Source organism: Morone saxatilis, unplaced genomic scaffold (genome assembly GCF_004916995.1).
Source record: "Morone saxatilis isolate NCDOM2014 unplaced genomic scaffold, NCSU_SB_2.0 Contig2, whole genome shotgun sequence".
NCBI classification, from domain to species: domain Eukaryota; kingdom Metazoa; phylum Chordata; class Actinopteri; family Moronidae; genus Morone; species Morone saxatilis.
Genome location: NW_023339762.1, coordinates 12,972,003 through 12,989,763, shown reverse-complemented (window position 1 = coordinate 12,989,763; position 17,761 = coordinate 12,972,003). Strand labels below are relative to the sequence as shown.

Below are 17,761 nucleotides of genomic sequence, written 5' to 3'. Positions count from 1 at the left end.
GTATGTGTATATATATAAATAAATAAATTACACATTTAATGTACTGTGCTACTGTAGCATGGCTAACCTAGCAGAAACAATTAGTGCACTCAGGAGAGGAATCTACATTTTCTCCTGTAATAGAGAAGTGAAAACGTCTCTCGCGTGTGATTTAAAGCACTTGGATACACACAGATAGGAGGGTACTGTAGAGGTATGGGCAATATTGTTGAAATTATCATTATTAATTATTTCCTGATATCAATATGAGAGATGTGCAAAATCTCATTAAAAAAGCAGATTCCACTGGTCTGCATTCAATTTGTGTAAAATAAACTAATATTACTAAGAACTTATTTTGTTATAGTTTAATTACAAAAACATCATATTATCACAATATGATCCCCTCAAAGTTAGTAAACTAAAGTAATACTGAAGCCTGAGTAGTTTTAGCTTTACTCACAGACGGACAATAGACATCAAAGAGTCCAATCAGGAAATTTAAATTTGAAAGTGTGTATATGTAGTGCCCACGACGCCCATGGTGGGTCACAGAAGTATGTGTAATAGACCTGCAGATTATATATATATTCCTAACGCATTTATACGTTTCCTTTATGCAAACACTAAAAATGTAGAGTTGAGTGCATTTTTAGACAAACTCATTATTAATGCTTTTGTTCGTTTTAAAGTGTCATTAGTGTTGACATCTGTGCTATCCTCACTACAGTATTGTTCTGCTATAGCTCAGTCTCTTTCAACTCTTTTCTGCTCCACTCCTACAAACCTCAACTTCTCACCAGCAGCCAAGAATTTTAAAAGAAAAGCTCAAGAAGAAAAAAAGTGAAGATAAAGCTTGGGAAGAGGTTAAGAGAGGTAACCACATATTTGGACACAGACTGAGAAGGAGGAAGAGCCAGCCAGGGGAGGGAGAGTAACAAATGGAGAGAAACAGAGACTTGGAGAGAAAGGACAAGGAAAGGGGGTTAAGTGAAGGTCAGGGTCATGGAATCGGAAGGAGATCTGGCCAGTTGGGCATACATTCTCCTTCTCTCGAGTCCCTGGAGGATTGTGGTGGAGAAGGACTGCGGTGCTACATCAGACCCCAGGCCCTCCCAGGCCTGGGGAGATGGAGCAGAGCTGTGGGGGTTATGTGGAGTTTGGCCAGTGGGCCTGCTGACACGCCAGAGCAACTCAGTCATGTTTATGATGGGATATTTTTGTTATTGCGCCAATCTGCGTCATCCACTGCTTGACCCCCTGACACTAGACAGGCACCCAGTTTTAGCAGGCCTGCTCTCCCCCGCTTTTGGTCCTGCAGTTTTCACTGCCTTGTTTTGGAGCCACACTAATATCCACTGTTCACTCCCTATTTCCTCCTGCTCTGTCTCCCTCCCTCCCTCCTTCTCTCTATTACCTCCCTCTCATGCTCTATAGAGGATTAAGATCTGTCCCTTAAAGGACCAACTTCCATCATCAAACCACTCTGCTCACAAATCACTTCATGCTGCTTAAACACGAGGCCACTACTTCATCTTCAGCCTTTACATACATGGTCATGGCCTCTTTGAGTGTAGCCTGGGCTTGTGATTATTAACCTGGTGTTGTGAGGAGCCTGAGGGCACAGGTTAACAGCTATGCACATTTAATTAAAAGGGCAGTAAAGAGTCTTAGCTGTAAGGCTTGAGACACTTATTGTAGGGCTCATTGCAGCCAGCACAGGATTCAGGCTAATGCTGCAGTTGCAGCTGCGATAGCAACACAGGCAACGTTTGACACCATTCTCAGCAACCATGACTCCACTATATCCACTATATTTTTACATAGAAAATTGTTGTTTGCTGATATATTAATGCTTTAAATCAGACACACACACATATACAGAGTAACCTGTCAGAGAGCGCCGGACCAGCAGGACACCCCTACAACAAGTACCTCATGTATCACTCTGTCCCGGCCTTTCTATGATTCACTCACAGGGAAACGGATGCCAAAATCTCTACTGTTTTTCCCTTACAAAGTCAGACTGTAGTACACATATTTGTTTTTATAGGTGATAGGCAGGGTTTGGATTTCATACCAACAGTATTTATGTTAAAGCGTGAGATGCTCAAGTCATTTTTCTTATCACTCATGCTGTTCCTGCTGCTTTTCCCTGCCTACTTGTTCTCTTCTCCACTCTAAGGAGTTTTACACCTGAACACTGTATTACTGACAAAAGGCAACAACATGGTTGATTTGCCAACTTGGCTGCTATTTGCAAAGCTTCTCACAGACAAATATTAAGGCACAGAGCCAGCAACAACACAATTCATATCTGTTAACTGAGCGTAAATATTTCTTCCAAAAAGTTAATCAAACTAAATATGCTTGTGTCCCATTTGCTTTCCTTAAAACTTCTGCCAGAGAGCTCTACATCTGGACGCTTATCAAAATATAAATATAAATTTGCAAACTTCTTCTTGCCCCTCCTGAATTTATAGCAAAATGGGAGGGGGTATTTTTTTAACATACTAGCTTAGAGAGTGCAGAAAGAAACCAATAACATACAAGTTTTTGCTTTGAGCTAAACAGAAGACAAGAACATGGATCTGTGGAATGCAATTGTCAGATCAGTGAGCTAAATAAAACTGTTTGAGGAAGTTAAATTTAAAGAAATGAATACATGTTTTGGCTCATAAGTAGGAGGTCAAGAGAAAGCTGTAAGATGAAGAGTTGAGTAATTCTAGGTCTCTATCTCCTGTCTATCTCTTGTCTCAGTGGAGCCTTCCCCCTCCTGTCCTCAAACCAGTTTCCATCAATGCCGCAGCCAGTCCCTAGAGTCACAAAAATAATTTCAGATATTCATGTGCGTAAGAGAAGTTCTTCACATGTGAGCTCATTCTGTATCCTAAAAATAGACATTCCTAACAAAAAAGAGCCAATTGACGCAAGAGGTTATATCTGAGGCTATTTTTGACACTCCTGGTTATTTTTCTAGCTTTTCTTTTCCCTACAGACAATATTTGTGTGAATTCCAGACCAGTTTTACTATAAACCAACACAGCATGATAGATGAAATGTTATGCATATAAGGGGCCAACTATTTAGGAAATCTGGTATTGTCTCAACTCTATTTTCACAAGAAGAAAGGCCTTGAAGTTGGAGGTTGTGTTGGAAGATTAAGTCTTGACTAGTTAAACCACGCGACAAAACAATAAAGGATAAAATGAACACAACTTGCAGTGTTATTGAAAACATTAGAAAGTGAGGTCCTAGTCTCTCACCAGACATGTCTAAAGCCTTGAAGCGTCTGGTGCTGACATAATCCACAACAAGAGCAGTGACTTATTTATGTTGATAACGGCTCAGTGTGTACCTCATGTCTATCTTCTTGGCTCTCGAGAATGTCAGCTGCGATTTGCAGTTCTCAGTTAAGTCCAGAGATATGAGAAGATCTAACTTTTGTCTGGATTTAAATTCCTCGGTTACAGTATGTTGCAGGGAAATGTTGGATAGATCCAGTTGAAAATAGAAGTCTCACTGAGCTCTTGCATGCATTATTAAGAGTGCTCACATTGCTTAGTGTAATGATCAGCCACTGTATCACTTGGTGAGATGTTTGAAGCATGTAGTCTCATTATTCATTAGAGATGAGGCCAGGATGAGGGCATGTCTTTGAAGCCTGTTCTCAACAGATGAGAGGGAATGCTGCAATAAGAGCCAAGCCCAACACATTTATACTAATGCCTTAAAATGTCTTGAAATTTTAAATTAACCGTAATATGTAGGTTAAATTATATGCCTATGTCAAATTTTGGTGGTTACTTTTTATTGGTGAAGCTGCTTACAGGTTACATTGCTATGTGCATACCAAATGCCAACAGTATGGCAGAGACAAACAAAGTTTTTGAGTGAAGTGACAATGAGAAGACAGGAGTAGTTATCTTCTTAGGTTCTTAACACTTTTGCATCTTTTATGACTCAGCTTGTATGTGTTTTGTTTGCTTTTTTTGTTTGATGTGCAGGTGTTAGCCAGAAGGAAAGAGGGGTCTGGCAAGGTGAAGGTCCTCCTACATTGGACACCTGAGGACATGTGAGTAAAAGTTTATCTTAACTACTCCCATTCATCTATCTCATCCTTTACTCTCCACCTTGCATATTCCCTCTTACAGGCTCTAATATAAGTGATTGTGATGTATGTTGCGAAATATACAAAAATAATGGAGTAGATAGTTTTAGACTAGATTTTTAGAATAAGTTCAAGATCAAATTATAATTGTTTAATTAGTTTATTATTATTATTTCTCTGAGTGACAAAAAAGAATAGAACATCTGGACTTTGCATTGGAAATCCTTGTAGCTGTTTGATACTTAACTGTGTCAACTAGCCAAATGACCTACTGTAACCTGCTTATTATTCACTGTAGCCTTATTCCTGTTAGGGAACTGGTTAAGGTAGATTTAAATTCTGTTCAGTATGCACGTACGTAATGGGTGTGTAGCGTGACATATATGTATCCATAAATGACAAGATTTGTAGATAACCTTTAAAACCATACAAGCAGGCAACTCAACATCACATTAACAAATCTCCTGTACATGCTTTCCATGTTAAGCCTGGGTCTGTCACACAAACATTTCCTTTTTTGAGCAGCAGGGGTTCATGCATGTACAAGTGAACATCAACAATGTTTATGTTTCTCTCTCTGATAGTTTTACAATTCTCCTTTTTTACACCAAGGCCTGCTATAAATGTTCCCAACCTCTTCTCTTGGCTAATCCAATATTTGTTGTGGAGAGCTCTGTGTGAGGAGCCCAGCCCCCCCTTATAGTCCATATCACACTAGCACCTCTGCTTGACACCCCAGGGCTCTCCTCAAAGGGAGCTGATTACATCGGCCATGACTATCAGCCAGTATCCTCACGCAGTGTTATGATACCAGCGTTCATGCCTGGAGAAGACTGGACTTGGCTATTAGAAACTCTTTCTCTGTTCTTCTCTGGATCTGGCGCTGCTTCTATACCATCTGCTTGGCTTCGTCTTACTGTGATAAACCTTGAATTGGTCCACTGAAGTGTCTTTTAAACAGTGGATCAGCATCCAAAATTACTTGGAGGCTGATTTTTTTTTTCTTCTTGGTCACTCTGCAATACATAAAAAAAACAACCCAGGTTTAATTCCATTGCAGTATTATATGCTGTAACCTCTGGATGAACTTGCACTAAAAAATCATGCTCAGCCCATTGGGGCATGAGCTGCTCCGCCCAGCCCTCACTAGCTGCATACCTATTACCAGCTTAGCTTCACCAGCCCACTTGAGGTGAACCTTGGCACCACTTAAGCCCCAGCTCATTTAAGCAATTGGGCAGAAGGGCAGCCAGGTCCGGCATCGCGTTGATGAAATGGGTTTGTCACATAGAGAGAAAGAGCTTCACAGAACACTGTGATATTCAGCAGGGCACTTGCTCAGGGGAAGCTCCCACCACATTTCCAAGACTCCCATTAAAGGGTTTGACTGCACGGCTTCTGAGGATGATCAGAGAGCAGATAGAGGAAGAATGAAAGACCGGAGGAAAGATGGTGAATGAGGAGGGAGATTAGAAGAAGTGAGCAGAAGGGGAGGGGGAGGGGGGGGTGAATAAAGAGAGAGGTGGATGATGAGGGGAAAAGAGGAAGAGAAGAAGACAAGACAAGAAGAAGGCCAGAGGAGACAAAGAGAGGTTGGAAAACAAAGAGGAAAATGGGTATTGGCGAAAAGAAGAGCAAAGATGGCACTGGGCAAACTAAGGATACCCAGATGATGCATCATGAAGTAGATTGCAGCTGACAGCTTCCAATGAACATACGGTTGCAAAACCCTTGTTCTCTCAGCGTTCTGCGGTTTCATTCTCCCATCCTTCCTCTTCTTCTTTCCCATTCCCCTCCCTGATCCACCTCTGCTATTTCCTCCTCAGCCCGCATGTGGGGGTTTAATCTTGTGCATAGAGAAATAATGAGGTAAAGTGGGAAGAAGAGAAAGATGAAGTTTGGTGATCAGGAAAGACTCCTCAGATTAATTCCAAACTGAGACACAGATGGAGATTGATACTGAGACTCAAAGACTGATAGAGGCAGAATGGATGAGGGAAAGAATGGGGGAGACAGAGAGTGGAGGAAAGTGAGACATGGGGAGTGGGAACAAAATGATTGTGGGAGAGAGAAATGTGAAGAGGTAGAAAGGAAGCAGGCAGAGTGAATGATGGGGAGAGAATTTAACAGAAAGATAGTCAACAAGAGTGAGATGCCTTTTGGCTCCATCCATGCAGGAGAAATCAGTGATGCTGCTGAGTCATATATTTGCCCTGCATCAGGCAAGTGCTCTGGTCATTAATACACATAACCAATCCATAGCGGGATGGTGAAAGAAATACACAGTGATATCCTAAACTGTGAGGATGGCTGTATTATCTCCCCGCAGATAAAACGTGACCATGACCTGTCACGCTTTCCATTCTCACAGGGCGCATATGCAGTTTACAATGATAAAAGATTTACAACTCAAATCCCTGAACAGTTTTTTTTTTTTTTTTTCACTGCTTTTAGACAGAAGTAGACAACAGAAGCTTTTCCTCTTTAGCCATCAACCATCCACTTTGCCAGCTGAAATGATAGTTGTAGCTGAAAAATTGTATTAGCTGTAGCTAGCTAGTTAATTAAGCCAACATAAGCTCTATGAGTTGGTTGAAAGCTTTGCCTCAGCTCAGTTTTTTAATTTTTTATTTCCAGTTGACTCCTTTTTAAAACAAGAATCTATAAGCCCTTGGCAGCTACATACTTAACACTTGAAGACATGACTCAGGAAAAATGTCAGCATCCTCATTAGCTGATGATCCACATAAAAGTCATAGATGCAGCATGATAAGGGTAAAAAAATGTCTTCTAACGTAACCCTGTTTGGCTGCTTAACTTATATAACATTATGTTGTTGTAGTTTTTTTATTACAAGAGAAAAGGCTTTTTGGATGAGTACTAACCAATGGGTTTGCCAAATGTAACGCTATTTCAGGTAACTTTGGTGGTGTTGCTAGATAGAGCGGCAATCTGGTGGTCATCAAGAGCCAACACTCAGCACCAATGTCAACATCAAGTGCAATACTGTGTGTGTCTGTGTTGATGTTTTTCAGTCACCGAGTCAATGATTAGCTGTGTGAATGTGGGAAGTCATGTTTATTAATGCTGGAGCAAACCATTCATGTCCTGACTGTCACTCATTAACTCCATTTGGATTAATGAGTAACTGATTAATATGAACCATTCTGAACATGAACCACCAGCGGCTCACTAAGGAGGTAGAGGGTGGGTAGGCTGAGAGTGATAGAGAGAACCATAATTGCAGTCTAATCTTTGATGAATGGGTAAGTGGATTCCCCTGAATGCTGTTGAATGCTTTAGAATAACTGTAGAATACACAGGCCTTGTTAACGCCTTGAGCCACTGGATGCATCCTGGGATATCATTTTGGACAAACAGCTCGTTCTTTATCATGATATGGGTTTATCTTTTAAGCCTTTGTTAGCTAGTTTTGTCATGGCTTTGTTTATATTAAGGCAGTTTCCAAAGAATATCACAAGCTAATAGGGCTCTCATGAATAGCAGTGTTTCAATCATTTTTAAAATAATATCAGAATATGAGTTTTAGGTTGTCTACAAAATCAAACTATGTATTGGAAAAATGATATACTTATTTTAACTAACTAATTAACTTAAACATGACCAGTTTTTGAACATTTTGACTGACTATTGTGGGTCATTCCAACACTTTAAAACACGGTTCTTTAATTAAAATTCACTTACCATAAACATTTGGTAGTAACAGTTAATATAGGAGCTTAGGAATCATACAAATGTATATGGCCAATTTGTGCTTGCTTAATTGCTTTCTGGCTGTGATATTGCAAAAGTATGGAGTTTCATTTTGTTCTGCAGCATAAAAGGTTCTATATCTGGTCTATAGAGTAGGAAATAAAAGAAACAGACCTGCAAGAAGCACTTCAGTGCAGTTATATAACAACAGAAAAACCACTAATTTGATCTAGGGTTTTTAAAAGTATTGATACTTTGATACATTTTCAATAGCATGTGTTTAAAGTGTTTGATCTCTGTTTATTTTACATGTGTTAGTATCAGAAGTACTGAAGCTATAAAATAAAACCAACAACAAGTCAACAGACCTATAATCAGATTTTCATCCCAAGGCTGCAGAGATAAAACAAGGGGGAAACTTGACACACCCCCGGTTTGGAGAAGCAGAAAGGAATACTGGCACAGAAGCTAAGCAATGCACTGCTGTGGCTGGGGGCAGGAAGAAAATGTATTTTAGCCACCTAACTAAAGGCCCACCTAAAAAAGAAATCAATATCAGTATTCTTTGAAATGTAATGCATACAGTGCAGTACAAAATGGATAGTGAATGTTAAAATTTTACCACAGCCACTCAATAGATTTTCCCAGCCACTCATTGTTTTTGTAGCTGGTGAGTGAAGCAAATATACTTGCCTGCGTTAACTATGTGCCCTGCATGCACGTAACAGCCCAAATCGTTATCTGCATGCATCTAAATTCGTTGATAAGTCTGTGTGTAAGTAAATTTTGATGTAATTCCAATTTACTAATATAGCTCCATAAGAATGAGCATTGTAATCCACATTATACATTTTTGTAAGCGCTTAAGAAGTATTTTTAATAAACTGCGTCCATCTATAAGGCATATATCACAATAGTAAGCAATTGTCTGTACTGTAATTGTACTTAAGTCATGCATTCCCATTATTTTGCCAGACAAGGTTTTTCTTTAGGCTGCAATGTCCTTCGCAGTCCAACTCTCTGAGCGTGCGGTCCTCTGGTTTGCAGGACGACAGAGTTTATAAGGACATTGAACTCCTGCAGCCATTCTTGCTGCGTTTATATAATGCCATTTAATGTGTGTGTGTGTGTGTGTGTGTGTGGAATGTGTGCGTTTTAATCTACGCTTTGCTGCTTTGTGATGAACTTGTTGCTCCTGTCACCACTGGGAGCTTCAAGGCCTGGAGGCAGTCATCAATCTAACCTGGAAGACCGGGCTTCATTCTGGCAGGCACCCCCTAGTAGCTCTCCCTACAGAGGCCTCACTCACCGTATACATTTCTGGCTCATAAAGAAGCAAGCCAAATAACAGTCTCCTCTGGAAAATAAAATAAATCCATTTGTCTTTATTTGGCTTGGTGTGACTGAATGGAGTCTTTGGGTGGAGATGTCTTTGAAAATCTGTTTTTGTGTGTGTGCATGTGGAGGAGTGATATAAACACTTTGGTGTATGTGTGATCTGTGTGACATGCTGACCCTTCCAGTCAAGCCCTCCTGTGTGCCTCACATCCATCAGAATATAATCACTCATCAGTACCACAGCACACTCGCTTTGACATGTTTACGGTGACTCTGAAATGGAGCATACAAACACACATGGGTGTTTACTGCATATTTAACACTCAGCAGGTCCTCCTCTGTCATCTGAGGTTTGCTTTGCACCAGGACATTAATTCAAGACTAACCCAAACTTTAAAGCTGCTTTGAAGGGGCCTGTTTCTTGTCTTGTCTCTGCCTCTTCTCAACTTCCTCTTTCTCTCTTCCCACCATTAAAGGGTATAGACACACTTTTGCCATGCATTACAGAATCAAAAAAGAGAAACTTGACCTGAAACCATTTTGAAAAAATTTTTTTTATTAAAATATTTTGTATGTAGTTTTTCCTTGATGTATTGATTAAAGAGCTCTACATGTAAGTGTGAAATTAATTCGGATTAGATATTGCAGCTTTCTTTTGTATGAAAGCTGTCAGTTTTTAAGCTAAAGGGTGAGCTGGGCTTTGACTTCATGTCATGAATGGAGTTACACATGCGTTGTATGTGTGCACATTTCTGTTGAAATCACATTATTTCTGATCTGTGTCTGTCCATGCGTATGCATTAAAAGGGCATAGGCAGACAGAAATGCCCATCTATGATACTGATGAACATCTATTGAAGCTTAGGTCAAAGAGTAATTACAAGTTGTTGTTTGTATAACAATGATAACTGAAGGATTTAGGTTAATGCAGCATTACAGGTGGGATATTTGTACACTACTGTTGCACTACTACTGTACTTATCCTATGTGGCTAGCCCCACCCTCCAGGCACTTAAACATGCCATAAAAGGATTTGCAACCACTGTTTAAGCGAGTTGTTGTACATTTACATCAGCCACTTTACTTTTTTTCCCCTCCTTCTCCACTTTCCCTCTCCCTCTGTCTTTTCCTGTTCTTAACTTGTCAGTTTTCTTTCACTTTTCCTCTCTTTTGTATTTATGTTCCATCTCTACCTGCACCCAGTAGCGCTGAGTGTTCTGCATGTGAAGTGCTACCTGCACACCATCCCACTGAATGGGTTGGCCAGGCATGTGAATGAATGATTTGGCTGGGTGGCTGCCTGCTTGCCTAACTGCCGCCTGCAGTGAGTGTGTGTCAGTGTGTGTGTATGTCTGCATCTCTTGGGGCTCCTGTGATGACGCACATAGTGACGGGGGGAATGCTGGGGGTGGAAACGAGGAGGGGAGGGGTGGGCTCGCTAAGCTCTTTGTTTCCTCTCCACCTCGACTTGCCACGCCAGTGCCTGCTAACCCTTCTTTCACAGGGGGATCGTTCTGCTGTGGGTACAGTACGGTGCAGCTGAGCTGTACAGTACATCATGTGTGTGTGTGTGTTTGTGTGTACGTGTCTGTTAATCTTAAAGACATCAACCCCCTACCCTCGGGCTTAAAGAGGTAAAACAATCGGGGTTGTTCGGATTTTAAGGTGCATCTGTACTTCAAGCTACTTTCACATTGTTTTAAATGCACAAAAACACACTCTCGCAAGCACACACACATACGTCTACGTACTTTACATTCATATATACATACAGTAATTTGAGTTAAGTGCACAAGTGAACAAAAGCTAATCATAAAGACAGCATGAATGTTACTTGATAAATAACATCACAGGAGGACAGTGATTGTGTGTGTGCACCCATCTACGTGTTTGTCCGTCCCGGTGCTTTGGTCAAGGCCATGTTACTCATGGAAATGTACTCGGTGTTCAGAGGAAGGTGTTAACGTGGGTGCTGGACTCAATGAGGCTCTTTGTCCGTCTCTCACCTCGCTCCGTTCAACCTTACTCCCTCTTGATCCCCCCTTTACTCACCCTCTTTCTTGTTAGAGCTTAAACTCTGACCACATGTCCTGTGTGTGTGTGTGTGTCTTTCAGACTACCTGATGTGTGGGTGAATGAAACGGAGCGGTCTCAGCTGAAGACTAAAGTGGTGCACTTGTCCCAGTTACCGCAGGACACAGCCATGCTGCTAGACCCAAACATCTATAGGTGAGTGTCTGTGTGGTCAGAATTTACAGTGGTTAGACTTTTTTTTATTATATTCCAATATTTCAGCCATTTAGTACAATTACCGGGCATATGTTTTAAATAGCCATATAACTGCCACGCTATAAATCAAATTTAAACAGCAATAAAACACAAACAGTATATACATACCTGCATAAAACTGAGGGATGAAAAAGAGGGATGATGAAAATGGAGGACAGTACAATGCAGAACGACTGTGTTTGACGCTGGCGGTCTCAGCTCCAGTGTTTGTAAATGCAGCAAAGTCGGCTAAACTCCTGTTTAAACAGTGTAATGGCATCTCTTCCTAACGTAAACCCTGTTTGTGTTGTGTGTGATGATCCTCTTTGTGCACATACACACGCTGCTGCAGATGCTTTTTGTCTTAGATCTAAACACATGTTGCCCATGTGTAAACATGATCTAATCCTCAATAGGATTCATTGTGTAAAAATTTTTAAAGGACCAGTGTGTAGAATTTAGTAGCATCTAGCGAGGTAGTTGCAGATTGCAACTCCGTCACTTCACCTTCCCTCTTGCAGGTGTGTAGGAGAAACTACAGTTGCCACGAAGTACGCAAACGCCCCCATCTAGAGTCAGTGTGTGACATCTGTAGATATAAAAGGCTCATTCTAAGGTAATGATTATTCATTTTCAGGTGATTATACACTAATGAAATTGATGAATTTCTGCCAATATATCCTCCCAAATGTTACACACTGGACCTTTAAGTTCCATAACAAAAGTGTTTGCTCTGCTATCCACATCTGTGTGAGTGTGTGTTTCTGTATTTGTGTGTGCAGCATCCATAACACTTTGTTCCACCAGGTGGCACCAACTCCTGACGACAATTAAAAAAGTACAGAGAAAACGCATTTTGTGTGTGTAATAATGATGCAAAGATTGTACACTGTACAACAGTGTCAGTGATCAGCAGTAACAAGATATGATTAAACAATGAACAATACAGAATTTAAACTGGATACTGGACAAAAAGTAACAGAACCTCACATACTGTATTGTGTCAGAAATCCCAAACTGTGGTAATGAAGAGGCCTGCTTTTTATATATTAAAGATGTTTCTCACAGCTGAGTGATGTAATAACTTGTTTCATTTGAGGAAGTGATGCAGTCAAAATGACTTTGTTCTTTAAAATAGAAATGATCACAGTTAGAGATTGTAAATCAGGAAAAATAATTTCTTGCTTCTGTACTAATGTAACACTGCAGCCTGTGTTTTCTCTTGTCTTCAACTGCACTACATTCCACTAAACATTAGCTATGATATTATGTGAACCCTGTGCAGCTCTGCCAGACTTAGTACACTCATCACTGAGATGAAAACAATAAGATTAGCTTTATGGTACACCATAAAAGGCTGAAAATGCATCCTGAAAGAGGAACAATGTGCCTAAAATAACAGAGTGGTCATCTTACCGGAGATATATGGCTCACAAGTGTGCTGATCAGCACACAGGCTGGCTGATTTTAATTAGACCTGAAGGCTCAGTAACTGCAGGGGCTGCTGCTGGACTCTGGTTTCATAGTTGAATATAACCGTCAGCACTCAGCCAGTTTATGTCAAGGTTGTCCTAATGCATGAAATCCTCAAACAAATGAGGTGGTTGGTGCCTGTGGCAGTAAATATAGTAGGGTGTTTGAACCCTTGTACATGTGAATGGGATCCGCAGAAAGAGACTGACGTAGTGGCAATCTAGGATTACATTATTCCAACATTGTTGAGGTTCTTGCATTTTGTCACAAGTCATACTGGACTGAAGTCAACTCAAACACATGATCACATTGTATACAATGTATGTACTAAAGTATTTATACCAAAGATGCTCTTACACAATGGCCTCACATACTTTTTATGTCTTTTCAGAGCACTTCCTCAGAAGCGGTTGAAGCGAAGGTAAGCTGAGACAGTTCAGCATGTGTGCATGTGTTAGATATAGATCAGATATATTGATACACTTAAAGATATATATAGATATATATACACACAGTACTATGGTTTGTGTTTGGCTGAAACACAGTTCTGTAGTGGATCACAGCCAACAATTGGAATCATGTTAATCAATTACAATATGTGCAGACAAGTTATTTGACATGCTACTTTTCAACACATTAAACAATGGTTCACATATACAGAACCTCACATACTGTATTGTGTAGTCATACTACACTGTATTGGAACCACACATACACACTGCAAGTATATATAAGTATATATAGTAGTATAGTAGCATATAGTATGTATATATAAGAGTGGATTAGGTCTAATGTTAGCAAATATTGTATTTTAATTGTTTACATGTATTCATGCACACAAATTACTTCAGTTCTTTTAATCTTTTATTCTTAATTTTAGTTTTAAATTTAATTGTTTAGTGTATTTTTAAGAAGGGTAATATTGCCACAGTCTTTAGCAGCAATGGTGTATTTACAGATGTACAGAAAGGGTAGGTAGCTGAGTATATTTTATCAACATCCTTGCCCTGCTTTTGATATTCAGACAGCACATATATGCCACGTGGTTCTTCAACGGACACATGTCTATACTGTACATATAGACATACATTTGAAATGTCCTTATTCTTTTTGCTTTAATGGAGATCAAACACGCTGATGCTTTGATGGTATGGTAATGTTTGTGCATCTGCAGTGTAACCCGTGGCTCTGGCTCTCCTGTGGTTAAACATCATGGTAGATGATTACTTATCAGCCACAGTTTCACAGTTCCTATGTACCGTGAAGCCAGTTAATTGGGAAACTGGCCATTTTGGAGCCACGACCCTTGGCATTCCTTAGTCTCACTCAAACATGAGGTCATATTTGGATGTTGTTCATTATTCCATTAATTGACCTCAGTAGCTCAGTGTAGCAAAAGCTCTAAAATACACATTGTAGTGTGTCTGCAAAGGAAGCCAGCACAATGTCTGAACATCCAGGATGAAGCCCATTTCTCAAACTGTAATCTCTTTCATGACACACTAAGAACAACTCATTCTCTCCTTCTCTCTGTCTCTCTCTGTCTTTGTGCTCAGCCTGTAAGGAGTCAACTGTGGACTCGATACTTAAGAGGAAAAGCTTGTTCGTAGCAGGTTTATCTATATGGGATGGGACGCGACGCTCTTCATCTGTCTCTGCTGAACACTGAACAGGGGGAATGAAGTGGCAATAAAAATGAAGTGAAACGTGGCTATGCTGCAGTTCTGCTGTTCTCCCTCTTCAATTTTGTATATCTGAAATGACTGTAGCCAAGTGTTACGTAAAATGGGACAAATAATTTTTAAAAAGTTTGTGTTCATCAAAAACTTAAATGAATGTTTTTTTTTAACAAGCACCAAACTGAAAATATGCTTAATACTCAGTGGTGTAAAAAAAAAAGTTTTGTGTAACCTTGTCAGAAAATACAACATATTTTATAACTTGTGTAAAATATTTATGCAGATTTTTAACTTATTTTTATACCATAAAAATGCTGGTGTAATGTGGATTTTTGTGATGGTTTTGAATAGAACCGTATTTACTGTGATAATCTATGTTAACTGTCACTTGTAGGGATATTTGGAAATTTCTAGTTGTAATTACGTTGTACATGGCAGAAGTCTTAACAGGTTATCCTATTTATACATACTGAATGCAGTACCTTTACTCGTGTGTATGACAATGAAGTGTGAGGTTGTGCCAGTTATGTCAGACTTGTATTCAATGTAATGCAAACTGTTACAGGAGCAATAACTCTGTAGTTAAGGACACTACTGTGTAGCTCTTAATCCCTTCCAGTCTGTAGACAGTACAACATAGAAAGGACTGACATTTCAGCACACACAATATAATTCACAGCAACTTAACCCCACCCACCCCCCTCCCCAAGTAACATGAACTGTATTTATTAGTTATGATAAACTCACATTATTACTTTTTTTATTGTTAAAAAGGTTGTGTTGTGTTTTCTACTATTTGTTGTTCCTGTTGGAAATAGAATAATGTGTTTGTAATAAAATGGGGGAAATGACAGATGTTGACGATGCGAGTTGTTTGTACAGATGAGGATGCAAGGTGTTGGAATGGCAGAAAGGAGTTAATGCATCCATTGTGGTATGAATATGAGTTCCTTATGTGTGCGTTGGAGGGATTGGCTGGGTTTTTTGGCGTCCATTAGCAGAACAGCTTTGGGAGCATGCTGTGGAGGAGCTAATGACTGGGCCAGCAGGGCAGAACCCCTGCTGGCCTCAGCTGTTAGTGAACATGCCTGCAGAGAAAACTGGAGTTCAGGGAGAGGTCCCGACAATATGGCTGTCATGCTCTTCAGTCCATGCGCACACATTCAAAATTCATGGGGATGTAGGACTCCAGCATGTGATATAATGAGGTCTTCAGGTGCTTTTCCATTCTTTTTGACGGGAAAAGCACTGAAAGTTTAGTAGGCAACCTGTTGTTTTTGTATGCTTTGTTTTACGTCTTTCTCATATCTGCAATGGTTTTTGGCAGTTCATAAAACACATTTTGGGGTCATAACAAAAACCCCACCAACAGTCTGACTAACATTACAGTATAGTGTAAACCCTTTTCATGTGTCAACAAATGTATTTTATCATGGTCCAAGTTTTGAAAAAATAAAGTAAAAATTATTTGGTCAATTTCAACCTTTTTCATTTTTGCCGCTATTCTTACGTTTGCCAAAAAAACATTTTCCTTCTTTTGTTTGACAAAGTTGAGCCAAGATTCATATTTGAAAGTTTCTTTTGGATGCTGTTATCTCTTATTGTCAAAATTTTGATCCTCCAAACTCTAAGTAAGATGATGTGTCAGTGAAATTGCATAACCGATCGAGCCATAATAATGATTTTTAAAAAATGTGTCCAGTGTCTGTGCGAGTCCAACACACTGTAGCAGCACCATTAGACCAGCATAACTTTTTAAACCCTTATTTGCGTCATTGCACGTCATAAACCTTATTCAAAAAAGTATTTTCCATCCTTCTCTACAGAACCGATTCAGTCATGTGTGAAAGAAAAGAACATTGGGGTGCCTTTACTGTGACTTCTGCAGAGGAATTTTATACTTCAATCTATTTAGCAATGTGGTTTGAGGATGCAAACACATTTAAACTGACTGTGCAAAGTTCATAACAAGGCCTTGTAATAAGTCCCAATGATCTTATTTTAACTGTTTAAAGTTGCCCACTTATTTTTGCATGTTTGATAAGAGTGTAGTATCACAGAATCGGTGAGCAGGAAGTTCTCAGTGATAAGCATGCACTGTGAGGTTAGAGTGCACACATTATGTGCAGTTACTCAGTCGCTCATGAGTCATAGTGCAAGACAGTTGAATAGACCGATCTGTTTCTTGTAGCAGTGAATAAATAACATTCCCACAGTTCTGGCGACAATGGTCTGCAATTAATTCCAATGATTGCAATGTTTTCTTGCCTTGAGATCTCCTATTTACAGTTACATTTACCTTTAGTGAACTGCCCTCCCTTTTATCAGAATTGTTTTTGACATTGAGTCCATAAAAGTACTGACGTTTTTGATTTTGTTTATTACTGAATAAACAAAATTTTTGTTTCTATAAAATAACTTATTTTATTATGAATTACTTTAATGTACCCCAACAATCTATGAGTGCCCATTCAAAACTACAAGCATTTATTTAATGGTTTTATTATTTTTATATATCATACAATTGTCCTGGAAGTATAAATATTATTGTAATTCACTTTCTAACATTCACTTTCTTATATAATAAGCCTTTCAAGGTCTAATAATCCCTGCTGTCGGATTGAGTATCCATGTTGCTTTCATGTCTTCATTTCTCTTTGGCACATTGTATTTCCAGCATTTCTTTTAAGTGATTATTTGCAGGATGTTTTGAATAAAACAATATCACATTGTTGAAGAGGCTTGCCCGAACCATGACTACAGATGTGACATCATTTGGAGCGAACAGAATGATTGATAGAAAAACTGGCAGGCAGATTTAGAAAAGCGGACAGCAGCTCTGCCTGCAGAACCTAATCCTGCCTCAGCCTGTCCGTGAAGGAAACGCTAGGATGCTACCCTGAAGTGACGTCTGTTCACTCAACCCGTGAGATGAGTTTTCCTCCTTCATCTGCTCTTCCTCCAAACAACCCAGTATGATGCCAATCCCTTTGCCTCCATCTTTACTGGAAAATCCCAGATAAACTGTTTTTATTTTTGATTAATCACAGCATGTTTGCAGATGTGACTGTGTTGATGTTACACTCTTTAATATTGATCTGAGTTACAGCAATAACGGAAGCACATTCTGTACTGTGACATGTGAACCTCATTAAGCCGATCCATTAGTCATGTGTGACAGTCTATCTGTCTAAGTGTT

General features: G+C 39.6%; 1 protein-coding gene across 3 annotated transcripts in view; it reads left to right on the top strand.

Annotated features, from left to right (window-relative positions):
• Nucleotides 1-16,038, top strand: part of aebp2 (AE binding protein 2) — a 22,386-nt gene extending 6,348 nt beyond the window's left edge. Inside the window, exons 6-10 of one of the 3 annotated variants that reach the window (XR_004796835.1) lie at nt 3,987-4,054; nt 11,258-11,371; nt 11,932-12,026; nt 13,275-13,304; nt 14,440-16,038. Coding sequence is in view for 1 of the 3 variants with exons in the window: in XM_035665050.1 (XP_035520943.1) it covers nt 3,987-4,054; nt 11,258-11,371; nt 13,275-13,304; nt 14,440-14,446 (219 nt within the window). In the remaining 2 variants the exon portion in view is untranslated. Of the gene's footprint in view, nt 1-3,986; nt 4,055-11,257; nt 11,372-11,931; nt 12,027-13,274; nt 13,305-14,439 lie in introns of those variants that run through there. The other 2 variants (XM_035665050.1, XR_004796836.1) reach the window with 2 other exon arrangements.
• Nucleotides 16,039-17,761: the final 1,723 nt, after the last annotated feature.